At 34.4% G+C, this 23,810-nt stretch overlaps 2 protein-coding genes across 3 annotated transcripts; one reads left to right on the top strand and one right to left on the bottom strand.

Moving 5' to 3' along the window:
• Nucleotides 1-633: 633 nt before the first annotated feature.
• LOC132548263 (enhancer of polycomb homolog 1-like) lies at nt 634-17,811 on the bottom strand. Its single transcript, XM_060212111.1, has 15 exons — nt 17,464-17,811; nt 15,622-15,778; nt 14,388-14,533; nt 14,158-14,253; nt 13,845-13,952; nt 12,092-12,159; nt 11,551-11,631; nt 10,641-10,758; nt 9,951-10,112; nt 9,551-9,637; nt 8,382-8,530; nt 7,589-7,714; nt 6,568-7,103; nt 5,205-5,457; nt 634-4,936 (listed from the first exon to the last, which is right to left on the bottom strand). The coding sequence occupies exons 1-15, from the start codon at nt 17,614-17,616 to the stop codon at nt 4,852-4,854; spliced, it is 2,325 nt and encodes a 774-aa protein (XP_060068094.1). The 5' UTR covers nt 17,617-17,811; the 3' UTR covers nt 634-4,851.
• On the top strand, nt 17,439-21,957 carry LOC132548265 (serine hydrolase RBBP9-like). 2 transcript variants are annotated; one of them, XM_060212114.1, is made up of 2 exons: nt 17,439-17,540; nt 21,244-21,957. In XM_060212114.1, exon 2 carries the CDS (start codon nt 21,252-21,254, stop codon nt 21,789-21,791), a length of 540 nt encoding a protein of 179 aa, XP_060068097.1. In that variant the 5' UTR covers nt 17,439-17,540; nt 21,244-21,251; the 3' UTR covers nt 21,792-21,957. The 2 variants fall into 2 exon arrangements, with proteins under 2 accessions (XP_060068097.1, XP_060068096.1); XM_060212113.1 differs by having other exon boundaries at nt 17,439-17,535.
• Nucleotides 21,958-23,810: the final 1,853 nt, after the last annotated feature.

Consider the following 23,810-nt stretch of genomic DNA (forward strand, 5'->3'; position numbering starts at 1 on the left):
AATAGATGTCTGGTCAAACATTTCTTTGGGCCCTCCCAAATGATGCTTAAAGGAATTGAATTAAATTAAGACTGAAATGCAAACATTACTGTTTCCAAATAATGTGGAATGTTTTTAAACTGATAACTGCGTTTTATACATGTGGATGGTGGGCAAATAGAGTTATTTTCTATTCTAAACCAATGTCTTATCCTTAAAACCTCTCAACAGACTTGCTTTATATTTACCCAATAGAATCAAGTCCTGACCTTATATTGGGGTGGACATGGTTACGATTGCAGGTCACATTCGACAACTTTTGCACATTCATCAAATGATACCAATATGCATTAGAATGAAAAATATAGATATATCCTAGTTAACATTTGATTAAATTATATTGACAAAACATTAAGGCACTTTCGATGATTTCTACAAATTTTCAGTAAAACAAATATTACTACCGATTTTCTGATTATCTACATATCCTCAAAGCCCTATTGGTAATGAAGGCCAAGGGATAACAGGTCTGTAGTGTCAGTTAAATCAGGCTTAGCAGAGAACACATTGAGGTCTGTCTATTTGTACTGGGTGGTTCAACAAATAAACTTCATACCATTATCATTAATGGAAAAGCAAAAACCAAGAAGAGTATTAGTTTGGAATATTTATTTCCAGTAATTTAAGTTTTTCTCTGTGCGTCGTACACAACGCTGACAGTATCACAGCTGAACACATTAGATTTTTTTTGTTTTTGTTTTTCATTAATCTTTGACATACCATGTCAACAATTGCACATGCATACATTACATCATGCTGTCATACACACATTATCATACATGTTTTCTCCACACACTCTACTCCAAGGGAGCCCTTGTCTATCAATAAACTCAAAAAGCACTAAAGAAACACCATATTGTACATAAATCATGCAAAACTTATTTGTTCACACTATTATTTCTTTCTCTCATTCTCACTCGACCTGCTGCAGATATATTTATTATTTGTCCATCATAATTCTTTTCTCCTCCAACAATCAAAATACACGTGCTCATAAATTTGAACTGCTATCCAATATTTTCTCAAATACTTGGAAATACCTCTTCAGTAAATATTCATTAGTACTGGGTCACACACTACATTTGTATATATGGTAAACTATCACATCAAACATTTCCCCTCTAAACTTGATTGCACCTGCTAGTATTTCTGACCACATAACCCTGTATCATCCCAGAGGATAAGAGATCCTCTAGACATCCTTAGAGCTCTTCAGAAAAGTCCAATACACTGATCATAATTAATAAAAGTACAGAGTATAACAGATGTAATTTAACAATAGATGATATCGTTGGTACACATCCCATTCTTTTGTATACTGTATATCTCTCATTACCCTTAAATGTAATCTATAAAGTGCATGATCATTACATAAATGTTCATCTCTCTCTTGTCCTGTAATAGATAGGTTTTCATCAATTATTCAATAACACAACTTATATATTGGTTAGAGACATGGTTTGTAAAATCCTTACATTGTAATGAAGAAAACTTCTTCTGTATGGAAACATAATCAGCATTACAATAACAGCCAGATGCACTAATGTTGAACAGGTTCTATGGTACAGTCACTCTACCTGTCATATTACATTGCAGAGGTGCATCTGTGAAGATTTATAAATAAAAAATGTACCATCTTTTGTGACTCCTACAAATACACTTGATGCTAGCCTTTAAAATCAGAACGGTGAAAAAAGATATATATGTATACAATAACAAGGCCTTAATAGATAATCTGGTCATCTTTAAATTGATTCAGTTATGATACATGTATATAAAGTCTTAACAGTACAACAAATGTAACTGGAGAACAGTGAAAAACTTTTTTAAACAATTCTAATAGACCCAGTTCCTTGCCCACTGAAATTCACCTTGTTTCACAAACCTCTATAAAAAAAAACCCTATTATGTCACACACCTCTATCCCCTGTGGGTCATAATACTCCATTTAGTGACAAGTCCCATACGATCATTTAATACACCTGACAGACCTTTAATTTACTGCTACAAATTTTTGCTCTCTATTTTCTATTTGAGCCCTAGTACTTTGCCTCACACCCTCAACTTCCACATCTCTATCCCCCGACAGAATATATAAGGTTTATTACTGGAGTACTTAAGTTAAAAGCTGTATTTCCTTGATAAGTGATGTTCAAGACTAAATTAAGTCAAAGTTCATAACCAATACCCAGGATGTAAATTCACATGTAGAACAACCTATATATCATATGTAAATATAAACCTTTTACAGTTTACATCAATTGTGAAACAAGACAAAAACTGATATTAATCCTTCATGTTTGCCAGGATCTAAGTACCTTCAGCTTTTTCAGAGAGGAAACTATGGGTACAAGGAGAAAACCCCAAATGGTTTAGCAGGTGACCCCATAGAATCAAATTCTGTCCATTTCGATGAAAGACAAGTGTAGCCTCTCTGCCATCAAACCACTTTACCACCCTCTAAGGATTTAACCACTCAAAATATTACTTATTTTTGCCTTATTTGGCTCCAACACTCTACTTCTTTGAAAGTCTATTCATCTTTCAAGTACTCCCATCAAATTTAAACACAATTCCTTCTGTGATTCTAGACTAGTTGCATTTATAGTGCAGTTTGATGCCAGACAACAAACACTGCACCATGACATCGCTCATTCATCCTCCTGGCCAGAGAAGCTCTACGGATCATCAATGGTAACTGTTTGTAATAAAACCATATCCAAAAGTGACTAATAATGTGACTTTATACCAGAAATGGTACCTGCAATGTTTTCTGATTTACAAAACACGCAGACAAATTTCATCATGTGAAGAACACAATTATCCATGTATTGTTTGTGTCCATGTGTTATTTGTGTATGCTGTATCTGTAAAGGTGTGACTTAACACCTGCAATTGTACATACAAAGTTTTTCTGACTTGCAAAACAACATACAAATTTCATCAACTGAAGGACTCACTTATTCTTGTGTTGGTCCTATATGCTTTACCTGTTATAGTCTCATACACAGGCTACACTCGTGTACATCTACAATCAACATCTTCCACTTGTATCAAAATGAGGTAGAACAGCTTGCTGAGTTAGGCAGAGTACAATTTCTCAGTGCACCAGTATGTATACAAATCAATGTACTACTGAACAAAAAATCAGTCACCACAAACTATGCAAAATCTGGTGTTTTGATCAATCTACCATGCAAACTTTTGAGTAAGGATTACAGATCTACTTCTAGTAGGTCTGTCAAGCTGCTTTGGTACACTTAGTTCTGTAGTAGTTTTCACATGTAACACGATCTTTAAGAAGTTCTTCTTAAATCATAAATATATCCTTGATTCTGAAGTTCTCTTCATATTAACAAGCTAATTTTTTTTTGCTTCTATTTGACAATTCAGTAATGGAGAAATGTTTTCAAAGACAGCCCTGATTTGAACAACTTTTTAGTATACATCTTTAAACACTCAGTTGTATCATAATATGAAAACACTGTGGAATCTGAATCAATTCAAACATCTTATATAAATAACTGATGATTCACACATTTACTATGTAATTATTCACATGGATTCTAATTATTCAATGATGCAACATTTTATTTCTTTATTTTCTTGTCGGAAAAGCATCAATAATTGTGAAGTATTTAGAATTACTGAAAAATCGCTTATAACCAGGCTATCCCTGTGAAGTATTAGCAAGATATAGAAAAGTAGGTGTCAAATATGACCTCAAAGTGGAAGTCAAAGGGACTTAATAATTACATCACACTTCACACCATCTTTGCGCAGTGTATTGGAATAGGTTCTGGAAAGAAGACTCACAAAAATCTGTAATAAAACTGACCCTTTAGCACAAAGGAGCCTTGGTACAGGGTCAAACCAAGTTGGCAAAACTTTTCACATATCTATTAAAAGATGACTTCAGATATACAATATATAATACATGTATAAATAGTTTCACATTCACAAAATAACAGAATCAAAGTACATCACTTTCTGATATATTTATCTACACTGTAGAACTGTGGAAGTAAACCTACTCTTGAAATAGTTTGAAATTATTTTTTGGATCCTATTTTACACAATGAAAACTTCATCATCAAATGAGATTACTTGAAAAGAAATGATGGAATATTTGCTTTTGTTCATGCTTGTATCTAACACTTGCTTTTCACAGTGCAGTTGTTTCTATTATACATTTGATTAAATAAATGCTTGGTTTACAGAAACAACAGGTGGGTTAACAAAGAGACATTATTTATAATATCACTTCTGATTCAAGGAATTTTGAAAAATTATTGCTCTACATGTGCAAAATTAACAACATTTATTTAAACATTTTAAAAATGTTCTTTTTGCGACTTGCACTTTTTCAGTGCATAAATTCTTACAAATTTGACAACTTAAGGTATTCAGTCTCCATCACTAACAAATTTTAAAAGTTGCAGAATCCTATTTTCATACTAGACATCGTTTATTCTCATGCACAATGGAATTTCAGAAGTTCCCCATTTTGCCACATATTCAGCCTAAAATCAGCAAGAAGAAATTAACTTGAGATACAGCCTAAGATCAACATATATTATCCAAAATGTGATTTTCTTTACTAGCTCCTGATGTAACTCCACTAAAAACCTAGTATTATATCCCCTATATCATAACAACTCCAAGCTTCCTCCTCCATCACTCAATACAATCTGTTGCTAAGGCCAGGACAACACCGGCACGTCAAAGTGTGGTGACACTGGTTGCTGGCTTTGGTGTGCCATTACTTGTGGGCTGTAAGAGATCACAGTCGACCGAGATTATCCTGTACCATCAGGTTACATCCATTGCCATATCATGCTTTATACTGTTCATATTATTCATGTTGTTCAGATGACTCACATCGTCATGGTTCTGCCTAGAAAGAAAATAGAACCATATTGTAAATAATCTATTACCTTTGATGATGTACAGAAAATTGACAGAAGTTATGTAAATACATAGAATTCATTACCTTAAACACCAACTTCCATGTTAGTTTTCAAAGTTGATTCTAACCTAGATAATACCAGTTATCATAAGGAATATAATATGTCAGACTGTCAGTCCGGCAAGGAAGTGGATAAACAACTATAATTTCAGCATTGTTTATCTCACATGCTACACACACAGTAACAATTGCTTACTTCATACTATCCAATGGTGCAGCTTTAGAGAAATTTTTCAGGAGATTTGAGCTGACAGCCGAGACAGTTTTGTTGGATATTGAATTGATTGGCGTGAACGCAGATGATGATGACGATGAGGAGGAAGTTAGACTAGAAGACAAACTTTTGGTGGTAGTCAGTGGTGGAAGCGATGAGTTATTGTTTTTGTTGAGTGGAAAGTTTAGCTGTAGCACTGTGGCGGCTGGTGATGTTGAAAGCCCTGTGATTTTATCTGTTGAAATAAAGAACAAAAGTCAATAAACAAACATACATGGTCATGACACATGTTCCATGACCTAAAAACCTATACAATGTATGTCCTTTCTTTCAATCCATCATTACACTTACTCATTTCCAAACAATTTATGTTTGATTTGGCGCCGGTAATTTGGATTACTTTCCCAACTTGGTGATACTTATGGAAACCAATATTTCATTGTGACCTCTGACCTTCAGATCAGAAAAGTACTTATTTGAAAGCACTGCCAATGAAAAAGTATCAAATGAGGTTAAAGTGAATTAGACCAAACAGATCTCCATATATTGTGTGGAAACCAATTTACATTCCATGAGATGTGAGAAAGCACAGTATTAATTTTGAGTAAATGCTGCTCAACAATACTCAATATTTGGAAAAACTTTTCTATTCATGTGACCTTCTGACCTGAAAAGTAATCATCAAAAGCCAAAATAAACATCAAGCAATACTCTTTATCACCACACAATATTCTTTGTCACCACAATCCTTACATGTCATCATTTATATTCATTTTACTTTCAGCCTTGAAAACAAAGTGATCCAAGAAGAATCTTGGCACCCACCATGGAATGATCTTTATTGACTCTATGCGAGGCTTATCTTTTCATGCACTTTTTCCTTTTACCTTTTAATCTTTTGATAAAATGGAACACTAGCTACAAATGAAATCTAAGAAAGAGCAATTGTCTAAATCAAAGGTGGTCTCCACTCTCGAGCAAACACAAAAGTTAAAGAGCACAACTTGGGACCAAGAAGAATCTACACATCACATTGGAGAAACACTTGTCAATTACTTCTCAAAAAATAGCAATAACAAACAAGCTTTTCCACCACTCTGTTTCACTTATCACTCAAAATTGAAAGTGTACAACTAGGGACAGATGGGAACCTACATATTTTGTCTTACAAACACCCCTTCTGTACTTCTCAAGAAATAACGAAAACAAGAACCGTTTACAGATGTAACACAGCAGGCGATGTGATCAGTTCATCTGATGACGGTGGGCTGAAAATTTGCAACATTCCACCAACCGTTAAATAAAACAATAGTGATTAAGCATATGCAACACTTTGTAGTCTTACTTTGTGCTGATATAGGTCCATTGGATAGAGTCTTTGTTGGGATAACGGATGCCAGAGGCGATGACAACGTGACTGCAGGTGACACTGCTGAAATTGCCACTGTTGGCAAAGGTGTGGTCACTACAGCCACACAGGATGTTGGTTTGATGGCTTTTATTGATATTGTTGATGATACAGACGATGAAGGTGTCAATGATGAAGACTGTGTACTAGCACCAGTTTTTGTTGCACTTTGAAGTTGAGATGTATTCAGTACTGCAGATACTGCAAATTTTGCACTTTCAGAATCAAGTGTGAATCTTGAGGTGGGTTGAGAAGAAAAGGAATGATCAAGTTCACTACTACACGAACTGTCCAGAACAAGTGTGTCCTGCTTGCGTAATTGTTCTTCCTGGGCCCGCTGCATTTGCAGTAACTGTTCACGATGAGACTGGAAGCTCTCTAAATTAAACTCAGTCTCCTCTTCAGCACTAGTAACATTGGACCCATGTGAAGTCATGTCATCCAGAGTCGGTGAATGTGGACGAAAATGTGGTCTATGAAAACAAATATAACAGGCAGATTTTAAAAAACACATCAATATTTAACATTGCTCCTACAAAAGGTTAAAAAAGAACAATTCATAATATTTGTATTAATTATAATCAAAACATCCAACTGACAGAACTGCATCGCGCTTTTCTCAAAAATCAACGAATCTGTAAAATTTAAAGATGAATTTATCTTGGCAAAGATGAGAGCAAGCACTTTTGTTGTCCGACTTACCACTTTATCCATGTTAACTTTGTTGAATTGCTATGAGTCATTTCTTAGCAACTATTTCAATTTCATGCCTTATGAATGTAAAGCAAGGTTTGAAATAATTAATTTTGACAAAACTGCCAGCCATTCTGACCATCAAGATTTGTTCAACAAGCTCTTTCCTTAACACATTATGGATCTTCTTAACATAGATTGAGTACTCCATCACAATCAATCAAAACAAAGAGGCAACAAAGTGACCTACTTTCTTCGAACTTACATTTTTCTTTCCCTGATATATGTGACGTAATCCCCTACTATCCCTGAAAATGGCCCGGAACCTGACGACAAGTCTGTCCGACTTAGCTCGTCGTCCCAAGGTGTGAAAGCTCGGTCTACCAATATTCTGTTAAAAAATAAAAGTCAAAATGTATGAGTAATGTCTTAAAACTAACATAAATGTAAATTTCAAGCTGGAATTTTAAGAACCATTATCCAATCTCATCATTGATAATTTTGAGGACAGTCAGTGGTAACATTTACATAATATCAATGAGTACTAAAATTTTGTTGTAAAAGACCGAAAAACTTGTATAAAGAGTATTACTTTCTCAAACAAGTTCAAAAACCATGAAAGTCATGTCAAAGGGGAAAGTAGGGGCAGATGGAAGGAGCATCGATACATACTGATGATAGTATGTTTTTATTTCTATATTCAATATTTTGTACTTTTTATCATTCAAACATTAACCTCTCTGTGATCCATTTCAAGCCCCTTTTTTGTGAAAATAAGGTATTATTTAATAAATTTTTCACCAAAATGTGAACTTTTCAACATGCCTAACACATACAATATTCAAAGATGACAGTTGTCCATAAATTAAAGTAAAAGCCATTGTCATAAATTTGATTTATATGAAAAACCCTTGAACATCATAGAAAGCTTAAAAAAAAAACAGCAAAGAAAGTTTGTAGGTGTTGTATTAGGGATAAAAGAAGTTAATGGGAAACTGAATTTATCATTATATATGATGGTGAATATCATTTCTTAGTTGTTATCAATCGCTACTAACCTGCCTCCCCTGCCCATCCTCCGCCGACAGAAGCCCTGAGTTCGCGGCGGTCTGGAAAAGGACATTAGGTTATATCTGTACTTCCTCTCTCCTAGGCCACCATCCTCAGGGCTATGCCAAGACCAGTTTCCCAGGCGATTTAAAATAGGCTGCAAACATATCATTGGCTTTTTAAATAAAACTCATCCATTATTCCATCACATATGATTTTTGATATAAATATAAAACAAAAAAATCTCATCTGCTTTTTGAAAAATCAAATTATCATAAAAAATTATTACACACAATATGTATATCATTCAAACATAAATACATGATAAGAACATAATTATACACCCACTCTGCACAGTTTTACTTATACCCATACTAATAAGAATATCTTATATAAATGTATATTCTTATATAAATGTATATTATCATCTAAACATACAAACATAATATGTATATCATTGTTTGTGGTCTTTAAGTGAAGGTCGTTGTGACTACATTAGTCATGTCCTCAAAGGGTGATCAGATCACGATATATCATGATCAGTTTAATGGTTTATAAAATAAACTATACCCCATACAGGATGCTGTATGTATTGGAAGAACCTTTCCAAGTACAACATGTCTTTCTGTCAATAATGGGGACACAGCATAGCCCAGCATCGCATCATTTTCTCGAGGCAAAGGGAGTTTATCAGTTGAAAATAAACTTTCAGCAACCTTATGTATTATCAGCAATGATACAGTTCATTTTTCTTAATAATTCCGTTTAAAACCGTTTTAAAACTATTAATGAAACAAGTGAAGAAGAAAGGACATTTTTATCAGAAAAAGGGATCAAGTATCATGATTTTCCTATTTGAATTGTAAGGTGTTTACTGAAAAAATAAGGAAGACTGTAAATTCTTGATTCAGTGGAACTGCCACATCAAAAAAATATCCAGAAAATACCAATATGTCATCATATTCCAAACTCAAATTCAATAAATAAAAAAAACGGGACAAAAATATTTTTGATATAAAAATAATTCCAAAGAAGAAGAAAATATGGTAAATTTAAGAAATTTTTGGAGTCTTAATCGAGAGTAAAAGTATATACCTGTTGACTTTGCAAATCCAAGCGTTTATGCAGGTTACTGAGAATATAAACTAATTCATAATTCCCTGCTCAAAACACTTACAGCAAAGTAATTGCAATTCTTTCTTCTCTTGAACGCAAAGGGACCATCTGGATCATTCTCATCTTCATGGTCAGATGGGGACATGCCCTACAAAAAGACAAGAACAAATCATCAAAACTACTGAACTTGTACATTTTTTTTGTAACTATATTTTCATGCAATCAGAAAGTTAATATCCTACTTACTTTCTAAAATCCACATCAGGAATCACATCACTTAATTGATAATATTACTGAAAACCATTACTTGTAAAGACTATAAATGCATTGTAAAATATATATACAAGTCAACTATTAAAATTTCCTCAAAGTAGTGTTCCATAGCACTTGTATAGTAAAATTAACTTTTTTCATAGCACTACTTTTAAAAATTTAGTCAAGAACATATGAATCATTTGTACCGGAGATAAACCCTCGTCTTCAGAGCTGTAGACATCAGTGTGGAGGACATCAATGTCAGTGAAGTGACGGGTGGGTTGGACGGTTGTATTTTCACGATGCTGCAGCACTGGTTTATGTTTCCTCTTTCTGTATTCACGCTTTTTTCTCACAACTACCTCCTCCTGAATCAAACAAAAATCAATGTTTAGAAAACAAAGGGTTATATCATTGCTCAGATCTTTTAACCTGCTTGTTATTTTGTGTGGCTTATTGAAGACTGGAGCTACAAATGCTTTGTGATAAACATGACATGCAGTACTCCCCCCCACCCCCACCCCCACCCCAAGAACAATTTCATTTGACTTGTGTTTAAAAAAACACTTCAAAGAGAAGCATTCAAATTATATGTACTAAAGTGTGAAATAATTTCTTTTAAGTAAACATCAAATAAAAGTAAATCATTAACAAGTGATAACCTTAGGTAAAAATAATTATTAACCTTAAAATTGTTTAGTTCTGATGATACTGCATCAACAAGCCAGCACTACGTTACCGGGAACACCAGAGGGTGTTCAATGAAGTGCTTTAGTATTTGCTTGGTTTTTACTGAAAAACTCACAAAAGCTGGAGAAACTGCTTTTGAATTCTAAATAATCAGCTGATCTTTACAGCACTTCAAAAATCATGCAAACACTAAAGAATCAACTTACTGTTTGACCCCAGCCTGAAGAGCCATATGCATATTGTGGGATGAAGGTTGATGGCATCTTATGTCGTAATGCTTCAGCCTCCTGTAGCATAGTGCCACTGAAGTCTTCTATTTGATACCTGGAGATAGAAAAAAATGAAAGCTTCATCCAAAATTCAAAGTCAGTGAAGATATAGATTACAAAAGTGTAAATAGGTTTTGAAAATACAAACTTTAATTCAATGAAATAATATGCCACAACTAGATAAATGTATTGCTTTGATGCACTACTGGAAGCTATAGTCTCCTTTTCTATCTTTACATTTTGTCTCTGATGTTTTTATTTACAAGATTCATTCATTGTAAACATTTTGATTGAACACCCCATGTACAGTTACATATGTATGCAGATTAAGAAATCCTACCTTTCATGGCATAGAACATATAATGTTGTTGAAGGTTAAACAACCTTGATTTTTTACTATAAATCTAATACCATGCAAAATATTTCCATACTTCCAATATAATCTCAATGTATACTCAAAAGATCAGTATATCAGAAGTATACAACAAATTTAATTCAAAAAGTTTGAAAAATGCCACAGGTTCAACAGTTGATGTTCTCTTGTGAAGGAAAATCAGTATGTTATTTGGGATGTGATATTAAGTTTACTAACTGCACCCAATCAGAATATATGTCTCCCTGGTGCACCACAGTGGAACAAATGTTTCCTCTATGGGTAGAGGTGTGAGAAATGGTGGAGATGCTAAAAATATGACAAGTATTCAGATCAAGAAGATCACTCAAGGACCTTTTCAATTTTTGTAGCAACAAAATGGCTATCTGGAACACAGTGGCATGACATCTTCTGTTGTCACTGTATTGGACATTTGAACATTTCAGTTATGTGAAAATGCATATTTTTACTTACCTTTTTTCTAATACTTCTATAGTAAGTTGCAACATCTCTTTTTTCGTCTTTTCTCGTCGTTTTATTAATTCTAATATCGTTCTAAGAGCAAAAGAAATATTTTTCAGTACAAAGTAAAATTCTGTCCAACAATGCATGAAGATTACATCAAATGGAGACTACCATTATCTTATCTTTTTTCTTTAAATCACAAAACAAAACACATTGTGATACTTCAGATCAAATTTGTTAATGTCCTGGGGTTGGACTTGGACTGCATTTGCACATTGCATTTTTATTGAGGATCTTTTCAGAATAATACTTCATTTTCATGTGAACAAATATCATATCTTTGGCTGTGATGGACTGACTGGCAGGATAAATAATATCTTGTCAAGTGCAAACTCATTCCACTGAAATATGAATAATTTCGAAATATATTGTAGAAATGTTTTGTGATTTTTTTTTTTTTTTTTAACTTCCTTCATAATGACCCAGAATAGCTAAATGACAACAGCCATTCATTTTACTTTGCAACAAACAATCATTTTTGGGTACTTACACTGCTCTATTCAGATCTCGACGCAACTTCAACATTTTTTCATATGAGTATTCATCATTCTTCCTATTCTGTAATGAAAGAAAATGAAGATTCAAGAACAGTCATTTTCATCATTTACTGCAAGTATATCACTTGTGTGCACACAATTGTCACCCTAGAGGATTTACTGGTACATATCCCAATACAGTACTTAAATACTTCCACATAAAATTTAATATTTTCTTACCTAATTGCTTGGACAAAAAGACTTTCTAAAGTAACCACTGGAACTTTATAAAACTATAATGAGATATTAAATGTTATTAATATCATTTGTTTTTCAGATCAGGTTTGAAATTCTTGTATCAACTATATTTGCCCTATGGGACTAATTTACTCTGTTGGCATGCTCCAGGCACAAAGAAGCAAGACATCTGGAAAAGTTGTCTCACTCTAAAAATATATTTACAATGATTATTTCAAAATTGGAATACTATACAGTGATTCAGATTGGCCCAGCTTTCTTTAGGACAGATGTCCTAAAGACTGAAATTTTCTAAGGCCATTTTGTCCGAAAGAACAAAAGCATTTGGGCCACAGTCAAACGATAAACATTTATTTTTATGCACAAGACAGTCACAGAAGTAGAGTACATCAGCCATTTAAATTGTTGTAACCATTTTTGCTGAAATTTTCTGGCTGTCGTGGTTTTATTTTCTTCTTGTTTGGTAATTATAATTGTTTCGTCCTGTTCTGGTGTTGGTCAAGAAACATCGCAAGAAAATAACGTTTTTTGGCCCTCTTCAATGTACTTTCGTCATGTTGTTTTTGTTTCAAGCGTCTGAGCGATAGAAACGTTCGGAATACCATTCGTCGTTTTCTTTAGAAACTACGTTGGAAGGGTTAGGCGAGGTGTTCTGAGTGAAAGATTAAGAAACGCTTCCACGACATGCATTCAGAGAATAGATGGTCGGAATCCAGTCGAACTGTATTCGTTAGGCCTTGAATGAGAGTATTTTGACGAACCGATTAATTGCTGAAATTTATCGTCTTATTCAATGGAAAATTTATCGGCCATTTAGTCTGAAAACCTGAAATACTTCCGGCCTTTGTCCCAAATTCATTTTTTTTTTCGGCCATTTTTTTTCGGCCATTGGCTGATGGCCGGGCCCAATCTGAAACACTGCTACACACAACTTTTTGACTTTGTCTCCATCAAGATCTCTATTATCAATAACCATGAGTTTAGCAGATTCTCGTAAAAAAAGAAAATTTCTGTAAACTATGTAATAAAGATCAAACATATAGTGCAGATTATATAATTATTTGTCAATGGATCTAACTCTACCACAAACCGAAATCATCAAATCAGGACTCCATTCTAGCACAGGAGTATATTTAATCTTGAGCATCAAAGGCCTTCACTCAACCAAAGTATCTCTTACACATTGATATAATGTCTTTTACTTGGCCAGATTTACTATGAAAATACAGAGGAAATAAACACATAGTTTGAGCGTCCAGTGCTACATCGCTGAAAAAACTGCAAAATAAAAATGATCTTCCTCCATGCTCAATAAACAGTTGTGCTTTCACAGAGCCAAATTAAATCTAACAAAAAGTGTTGCAGTTGTGCTTTAATACATGGTTCCATGACAGACTGTGCAACCTTTTTTATAAACCTCAAATTTGCTGTAGTAACAAAAAGAGTAGTTTAAACATAGGTCTCAATCTGAGAGAACCTTAGTGACTTAATACACTGCACATCAATTACCTTTCGTGTTTGCATTTTCTCTGTTCGTCGCCGGAAAGCAACATATGGATTATTTGTAGTTGAGCCATCTCTTTTTTCTGTTTTCACTTGTAAAATTAAAGGATGTTCCTGCAAAAATAAATACAAATAAATACATTTAACAGGACACTCATTTTTTATTATCAAATCGATTACTGTGGCAAAATTATACTTCAGCTCAATGATTATTATATTCTGCAGACAAACTCATAGAGTTTGTGCACTAAATAACATGGTATTATCTAAAGGAAATTCAAGTTGGAAGAATACAAAACTTAAAAAAACCCATTCCTACCAGGCGTAATCGTTTGTTCAGCCAATAGTCATAGGCAGCAATAATCAGATCATCATCTTCCTTTAACAGTAATTTGGCCTCTTGTAACGTCACAACCTGTGGAAAAAAAAAACCCTTCATATCAGATAATCCATACTGAACTTGACCTGTTGAAGTCAACTGGGATGGGATTAGGAATTATAGAATCATTTTAAAGACTTTTGACATAATAACAAAAAAAAAAAATGTACCTGTTGTCCACTTCCTTTTTCCAAACGGTCCATCATTTCCTCAAACTTGAGTGGTGTTATCTCCATCTTTTTGGCTTGTTCATTCACCCACAGTTCATCTTCACTATCCATATCATAATCTGGGATTTCTTGTTCCATGCCAAATGCTAGATATCAAAATAAACATCAATTCAAGTTCCAACATTATACAAAAAACTACGTTTATCAATAAATGTTACTGTAATTTCTATATCTTATAATAAAACCAAAAGGATCTGGTAAAGAAGTAAAATGACTAAATGATACTGAAACTCCTTGGGAGCAATCCAACAGCCATTGGATGACCACAACAATTTGTGGGTCACGAAGGGTAGATCTATCTTATCCAAAGAATAGTGCAATATTTCTATAACTATTCTTACAACAAGTAGTGTTCCTCAGATTTGGAACTATAACAGATATTAATAATAGAGAAAAATCTGTTCGGAACAATTGGTTGGTTGTATGTATGCATACATACTATACATACTTAAGTCAATAGATAGTTAAAAAAACCCACTTTACTGTCAAATTTCAAATAATATCTATGTCACTGAATTCTTTTCAATTTTATGACAATATTCATAAATAGAACCGAGAAATTTCAATATTTGAAAGAAATCTGCCATCAATAATTCTATAACTCTACAATATTCTTTAAGTATATTTCAGTTGTGTTTCATATAAACAAGAACAATTAATTACATAGTAACAAGTTTTACAGCATTCCTCTGGATGCTAACGAAATGACTAGGACTTACTGTTAAAAGAGGGATAATCCATGGAAGCCAGATGAAAACACGGAGAAAACATCTTCCAATATTCTAATGGGGTATTTTGATATTGATATATTGCACAAACTGTGTCAGAAATCTGGATCAATAGATCTGCATGTTGTTAATGTCACAAGCAGATTCAATGTCGCTGACAAGTACAATGCTATTAAGTGAAGTTCTCTTTTATTGATTTTGAGTTAAATTTACTACACTGAAACTACAGGAGTACATCACTGCTTCCCATGCCCTCATCAATTTGCATCCATCATTCACTTACAAAAACAAAACATGGCGCTGTGTATCAACAAAACATTAAACCCAACATGTATTGCACTAGAATTTTATTAAGAAAGTGAATACACCACACAAGAAGCTCCAACTTCTTGTAAACAGACTGTTTTACTTCAAAGATGTTTCATCATGACTCATATGAACATTACCTTGAATGTGGATGAACTGTTTTGTCTGCTTGAATTCGTCCCTATACAGGTTGCCATAGCGATCAGCGATATCGTCACTCTCAGGTATGGGGATGACCAATGCTTCAGATGTACCATAGACCTGCTGTGCTGACAGGGCCCTTTGAAGATGGTGTTCCTGTAAAAATATCAAGACAATTATTCTCACTAAATCACACAACAGTCCAAGCTAAAGTTATTCAACTGAATTCATAATACATATATATAAAGACAAATTTGAAAATTTGTCATAATGGACCTCAATTTTGGATATACAGCAAAAAAAGAGCCAACATAAACAAGTCTTGTTTCCTTTCTATTATTATGCAGTATCACTTTCCTAACATTTTCTTTGAGACCCAACTGTTCCCAATTCAAAATATACAGTGCAAGAGTTTTACAGTTTCCAATGACTTCTGCAGACAATTTCTGCTTTATACTAGATTATATTTTACAATGTCAATGACACTTTGCTAGATATTCAATATAGTTTTCCAGTCTGAAAACACTAAATCTCCTAATCCTCAGGTAGTATGCATGGACAAAGAGAGCACAACAAACATAACAGCCAGTCACCAGCAACAAGCAAAAAAAACCACAAAATTTGGCTTCACCACCTAGTATAACAAATGTATTAGCATTATTAAAAACTATCTGGCAAGGGAAATTCTAAAAGCCAAGTGCAGTGGACCATTTTAAGCAATTTTCTTTGGTGTCAAAAAGAAGTTTGCCATCCTATGCAAATACCAATGGGAAAACATTGGGGTCTATTCTTGTTTTGATGGGCCCACATACCCCTCCTAGATTATCACTGTTGACCATTTGGTTTAGTGATTTGTTGGGGTAATTATTTAGAAAGTCTTCATCTTGTTTTTTTCCCCACCAAACCAATAAAGATATGCAGTTTTAAATCCTTTGAGTTTCTGTTGTGTAACAGCAAAGTGGTTTTGCAGACATTTAACACTGGCATAAAAAGCTTTCAACTAGGGAGTTTTGTGCAAAACAAAGTATTTAGTCTTCTTAACGACTAAAATCAACTTACCCTTACTTATTAAACACCAGAACTTATAACTTTCATCCCTAAATATTTTTTAATAAATTGTCAAATCCTGTATACAACAGTTCTTTATCATGTACGAGCTAAATTTATATAGTATATTCATGTACACAAATGACTAAAGGGACATAATTCAATTATGGGTAACAAGTAGTCAATCGCCCCAAATTACTAATTAAATAATTTTCTCGTTCATCTATATGTGCATGTGTTTCATAATAACTACTAATATTATTTTCGACAAAACAATACTGGTGCAGGTATCCTATGAATTAGAAATAACAACATTTTTGTTACGTAGTATGGTCAGTAGAACAGGACGTCTTCCAAGAACCGAACACTATTATTATTCAGATGAGAAATAAATGTTTAAAACATACATTTTTAAAAGGCAAAATAGTTAATTATAGTCTCAAGTGTGGGTTTAATATGCTGTCAAGCTGTTTATTTACTGTCACAAAACATAATTTGACGAGAATACACGCGAAAGTAAACAATACATTGTGTATTCCATGTGTTCAAAATGGCGGCCATAAACATACGGTCACGTGATTAAATAAATATTGAGCTGCAAAACCATGCTTCATAAGACAATGCCATGTGCCTTTAGCCTAAAATGTCATTGTTATTATGCAACGATTTTATACAAATGCATATATACGATGCATATCCATAAGAATATGAATTAAAACAAAAATGGCGAATAACGCGCCATTCCAATATGGCGGCCAATCAGTGACCGAGAATGCTTCAATAAGGAAGCGTACCGTTTCTTCCTCTTTCTCCATTCCGGTTGGCATCTGAGGCACCGATCGGTTGATCGTTGCAAAGTCTGGAAGGTCAGGTATTTCATCCGCCTTGAATATAGCCATTGCCTTCGTGGCGTCCAGCGCCCGAGCTCGAAACGATACTTTACTCATCGTTCCTGACCTCAAATATGCTAATGAGCCTGTCCACGTAGCTGGCCTTGTATTATCAAGGCAAAATCACAATAATACACAGTTTTTTGTGGAACTAACCACTAGAATACACAACCAACATTTGGTTGAGCCTTACTACCATGCTCACATAGTCGTCCGAGGCTCATGAATCTCGCTGTAATGTTACATTTTTGAAATGTTTCACAAAATCCATCATGGCGGCCATTCGTGCCCATCAATGCTATCCCAGAGTTCTAGTCTATTTTGCGCGCGCACTTGTTTTCAATGAAAATAACAATACCACGTGTATGTGTTTGGCTCGTGGGAACCTGCGTAAATATCACATATTTATTGCACTGTCACTTGACGTGAAGGCAGGAATAACCTTTAACTTATACATGCAAGTAAGAATGTGTCATATCTTTCTTACAGACACTTAGATAATTGAGGTATTGGACGAAAAATAATAATCGACATTTTCTGGTATTACGCTGAGAATGGGGGCGTGGTCATGTGTCTTACTACTAATATGCTTACTTTACGCGATGACATTTTTTATACGTGCGCATGTATGTCTTTGATTATCCATGAAATGGCTCCCATTTATCGATTGATCTGTTTTTACCGTAGTTTTAATCAAACGAGTTTACTAATTTATCTATCGACGAATGGACGTTCGTATCATGCATTTCTCCATGAATCTCTGTCATAAACAATTAACATTGTTTCAAATAGAACATTTAAATTATTTTTATATCCCTTAAACCCAGGTTTAGCATGAATTGTCGTTATACTTGTTTATTACACACTCTTAAAGGTTTTATTTCAATATTTGAGCATCTTTTGCATCCATGAAAATATTTGTGACATCATTAACTTATTTTCTCCTTACTGAAATAAGGCTATCATTACTGCTATAGCATATTTAAGCAGGGATGAAAATAGCATTTCTCTGGTTAAATTGATTACCAGCACCATCAATGCAATATTCACAAATGCTACCAATCATAGATGTATTTTAACAAGAATAAACTTATTTATGTCATAGTCTTCTACTGTTATATCACCCACGGTTAATGTATTTATAAAATTTTCCTGAATTTTTGTCTATATACATAATTATATACAAAAACATCACACAGAAAACCATCATTGACACAGACCTTATATGTCCACTACTCAAGACCCTGAATGACACTTATTTGTGTCAAAACCCTGCTGTATTTGGTTTTCTTCTTAAAGATTTGGCCTGCTTGGTGCTAATGAAGAAAATGTATTCCCTTTCATATCAATTACACCAAACAATTTTTTTTTTGTTTTTGTATCATTTTTGGTAAAAATAATTTGCCGTCCCATTTTAACCAACAGATGTGCTTGAGCAACCTTCTAGTTTCAGTAAATTCACCAATATACTAACTACAAGATACTTCCTTCAGGTTTTCTGATCTTGAAACTTTATCATAGCCTTCCTGAATTTGTCATGCCAGAGTAATCAACAAATGCCAACATTTTCAAGGTTGCAAGAATTGTTGAGGATGAATATTCTTTAAAATGTTCATCATTTAAAATATTCTTTAAAATGTTCATCATTTAATTTTCTGCAGTCTTGTTCTTATTCTATTATGTAACTTAAAGTTGCTTTACAATAAACATTTGTTAATTCATGTGCTTCATCACACCCTTCCTCCCATGGAACGGTCAGCTCCATCAGGAAGATCTTCCAGCGCTATTTATTGAGGTCTGCTTTGATATCCTAGGTTAGTTCTTGGCTGATTAAAGTTGATTTGAAATGGTGTGGTTGTTGGGTATCCCCTTCTCACCAGATTCCGATGTTCTGTCACTGGCCTCTTCTGCTACTGATCTTTCTTTAGAATGTTAGCTGAAGCAGCCAGAAGCTGGTCATGTTGCTATCTGTATCTCCTATACTAGAGAGCTGCTATATAGAACTAGTTTCCCTATGCCACCACACAGGGTTTAAGCTGAATTATTCTGATGCTGACAATGTATCAAACCTGAGCACAAAGGAGAACCATATTGGTTCTATCTTGCACTCAGAAAGAGACTACAATCCCTGTTGTCACTCTGTTTAATGTTGTTGGTCTTTCTCTGATCTGACCACTGTTACAATTCTGTCTTTCTATCCTTACCTTTTGCCTTGCTTCACTGCTGTGAATGATAAATGTTCAGTTGTCATTTACCAACACAAATGCTTCCTATAATGGTCTGCAGCTTCAGTGTACTTTGGACAATTTCGGGCCTACCTTGCTGGCTGACTTTCTATTGGTGCTTTTCTCAGGGGATTCCACCACCAGTCAGTGGTAACTTGTATAACAAAAAGAGTCAAAGACAGTCTTGGAAGAGCACAATGTCAGTTGAACCAAGTCTGGAATTTTCCTTGCAGTCCTGATTTGTCAATCCTATTCTGCTATTTGTTTGCTTGTTCCCCGACTTACCCAGGATTGTGGACTTAAAGGATGACCTGTTTTGTTAACTGCCCATTTTTGATGATCAGGTATCATATTTCTTTGCCTTGAACTTGATAAGTGCCCAGATCAGGACATCGTCCAGTGCAGATAGAAAACACTGTTCGATAGATTTGATAAATAGCATTTTGCCAGTAATCTGATATTAAACAGAAAGGCATATTTTACATTGTATGGCATTGCCACAATGTTACCTTACCAACATTAGTTGTGTATTACCAGCCCATGAACTGCCAACAGCATAGAAATATTCCAAGTAATATAAGTAAATTGAGGTTGTCTTTCCTTATGATAAGATGAAACTTGAAAACAGTGAATTATTAGAATTGAATTGCTTTCAGTTGGTATTCATTGACTATAAATACCAACTGGATAAATACAAATTCAACGGTTATCGCTTCATTGAAAAGGCCTTATCTTTTTGGCATTCATAAGCCAATGAATGCCAAATTAAAACAGTTCAATGCTTAAAATATATATGCATAGCTTATTATAACAAGGGATTTATTATGTCAGAGCGATATTAAGAGTGTAGTAAGCTCTGCATGATGAGATATCAAATGATGTGATTTCAAAGAAGTGGGGTTTGTTGTATTATGTATGGCTATTTGGTCAGTGGTAATAGTATGACAGGCCCCAGTTATGCTGTTGGTTTGTATGGGTATAAAATTGTGTAACCCTGCTCAGTCATACTGAAGATTTGTATGTGTATAAAATTGTGTGACCAGGCCCCACTTGTATAAAACATCTCAACTTGAGATTTCCTCAAGTCGAGATTTTTCTCTGCTGATATCTCTGAAAATATCTTGTATGAAAATTCCTTAAGGAATTTCAGGACATCCTAGCCGAGGACTTTCTCCTGTTCCTTGAGAAAATTTTATACAAGCCGTTTTTTGAAGAGATAGAGGAAAATCTCGACTTGCGGAAATCTCAAGTTGAGATGTTTTATACAAGTGGGGCCTGGCCCACAAAGATATACACTCAGAATTCTTTATTCAAAATACAAATGTGTAGTCAGAATATTGTTTCAGTATTATTCTAAACAAAAAGTGAAATGAAGACCAGAAATGAACTTTAGCGAAAAGGAACTGGATCTATAGTTAGAGAGCAGCAAGTGCATCTATGCATCTGTTTTCTTTTGCAGAGCAAAAAATGAAGGTTGCCATTATTCCTGGGAATGGATCTGGAGATGTATTCCATGCCAACTGGTATGGCTGGGCACATGAGAAAATCAACAACCTATCTGGAGTGACCTCTGACCTACAAAACATGCCTGACCCTATCACTGCTCGAGAGAATATCTGGATCCCATTCATGCGTGACAAAATGTCATGTGATGAATCAACTGTTATCATTGGACACAGCTCTGGTGCTGAAGCTGCCATGAGATTTGCAGAAAGTTACAAGGTCAAAGGCATTATATTGGTCTCCGCATGTGTCACAGACCTTGGGGATGAAAATGAACGGGAGAGTGGGTACTACAGCCGACCTTGGGAATGGCAAAAAATTAAGGCCAATACTGATTTTATAGTACAGTTTGGGTCAACAGATGACCCATTTATACCATGGGAAGAACACCAGCAGGTAGCAGATGGCCTCCAACCCGAACTTTACAAGTTTTCTGACCGTGGACACTTCATGAATTCTGTGTTTCCTGAGCTTATCAATGTTGTTAAGTCAAAATTGTGTTGAAAATAACATAATCAGATTTGGATTTTTTATCAAGCTTTTACATTTACAGCTGTGGTAACTCTCAGTCTGTCTTTGATTGGTTAAAAGTGTTGATGCAGGATGGTGTTAGACAATCTATTCTGCAATACGTCTATATCTGGCAATACATATTGGGTAAAAATTTAAACCAATGTTTCATTGTTATTTAATAAGTAAACATCATTGTATTGTATTACAGGATAAATACATTTTTGACAATACACCACACCCTCTGCAGGATAGATACATTTTTGACATACCACACCCCGGTTTTATACTGTATTGATCAGGCAAAAAGCCAATGTCTGATAATAAACATGTATATTGCTGTATCATAGAATAATTACCAAATGCTTTTTCATTGTCCTATAATAAGCCCACCTCCCTCATTTGTGTTAGAAGTTATGTATTGGCCCCAAGGATCAATACAGTAATGATTTCACAACATGATGTTTTATACTGTGCCATTGTAAAGTATTTAGGTGACAGAAAAATGTAACATTTTTCAGACAAAGTAATACATGTTGATCAAATGACCGTAACTCTTAAGAAACAAAATTATTGAACCAGAGGAAAAAATGAGATGAGGAAAAGGGGTGAGGAGAGAGGAATGGAATGATTATGATTCCTGTTCATGTATCAGGAACTTCATGGAGAATAAAATGAGAACTGTCAACAACTTCCCCAAACGACTATGGATAAGACGGACAGGAAACAATGGAGTGATAATATTACTATCAGGACAGGTCAGAGTAACAAGATGATCAGAACTTGTTTTTCTCATTGTTTAGTGCTTATCTTTTGAATCTTACTAATAGCTAATGATATTATTTTTTCTTCTTCATTTTATTGTGCTCCCTGAAAATTTTTGGGAGAGCATACAGTTGCCGACTTGTCAGTCTGTCCGTTCTTTCCTGTTTGGAGCATAACTTTGCCAACAGATAAACAAGGATCATGAAACTTGTTGTTTATATACTGAGGGGTTGTGCAGTGTCCCAAATTCTTGGCTCTCAGCCCCTCAATAACAGTTACTGCACATTGTTAAAATTTTGTGTCTGGATCATTACTTTGCTTACATTTAAACTAGGATAACGAAAATTGGTGTATACATTCATCATACTAAGATGATGTCCAGTGTGCCAATTTTAGGATCCACAACCCCTTAACTACAGAGTTACTGCCCTTTGTTGAAATGATGTGTTTAGAGCAAAACTTTTTATTGCTTAGATTGAAACTAGGAGAATTGAACTTGGTGATTGATTATACAAAGAAATAAGCAGTGTACCAATGTAAGGGCCTGCAACCCTGTAGTTACAGAGTTATTGCCCTTTACTCAAAATTTCTTGTCCTGAACATAACTTTGCCAACAGTTAACCAAGGATTATAAAACTTAGTGTATACGTTGATCATACTAACAAAGTGTGCTGTGTACTAAATTCAGGGCATGGTGCAATGGGACAAAGTCTGGGCCCATGACACCTTAGTACCTTTTTTTAAATTTTGTGTCATTAGCTTAGCTTTGCTTGCATTAAAAGTAGGATAATGACACTTGGTGTATACATTAGGCATATTAAGAGAACATGCAGTATATTAATATCAGGGCTTGCAACCCCTCAGTTACAGAATTATCAGCCTTTTTTGAGTCCAGTAATGTCGTTTTTGGGGAGCATTTATCAGATTCACCGTTTTTAACCAGTACACCCTTTTTTTCTAAATGAAGGTATCTTTGGAAATATATAAGTTGTGAAATTTTAAAAACAAGCATACATTAGTTTATCTTTATTAGCTGACCTAGTCAAAAGGACAAAGATAAACTGATGCTATAGTGTGGTATCTGGACTGCCATTGTCTTTATGTCAACAACTTCTTCATAACCAATGATTCAAATTAAACTTAATTTAACTGGAAGCATACCTCAGTGGTGGATATTTAAGTTGTACAAATAGTGGGGCTGAGTGGCAGGGCCAAATGGGGAAACTGGTCTATATTGCTATAAAAGCA

This window comes from Ylistrum balloti, unplaced genomic scaffold (assembly GCF_031769215.1).
Source record: "Ylistrum balloti isolate Yb309-2 unplaced genomic scaffold, AGI_CSIRO_Ybal_v1 Utg370006, whole genome shotgun sequence".
Taxonomy (NCBI): domain Eukaryota; kingdom Metazoa; phylum Mollusca; class Bivalvia; order Pectinida; family Pectinidae; genus Ylistrum; species Ylistrum balloti.

Bases quoted from the DNA above. Each gene is read 5' to 3' on its own strand.
- LOC132548263 (XM_060212111.1), bottom strand. From the start codon at position 17,616: ATGAGTAAAGTATCGTTTCGAGCTCGGGCGCTGGACGCCACGAAGGCA. The intron at 14,534-15,621 runs GTAATGTTCATA...TTTGATATCTAG, and splicing joins ACAGTTCATCCACATTCAAG to CATTTGGCATGGAACAAGAA. The intron at 13,953-14,157 runs GTAGGAATGGGT...TTATTTTTGCAG, and splicing joins TGAACAAACGATTACGCCTG to GAACATCCTTTAATTTTACA.
- LOC132548265 (XM_060212114.1), top strand. From the start codon at position 21,252: ATGAAGGTTGCCATTATTCCTGGGAATGGATCTGGAGATGTATTCCAT.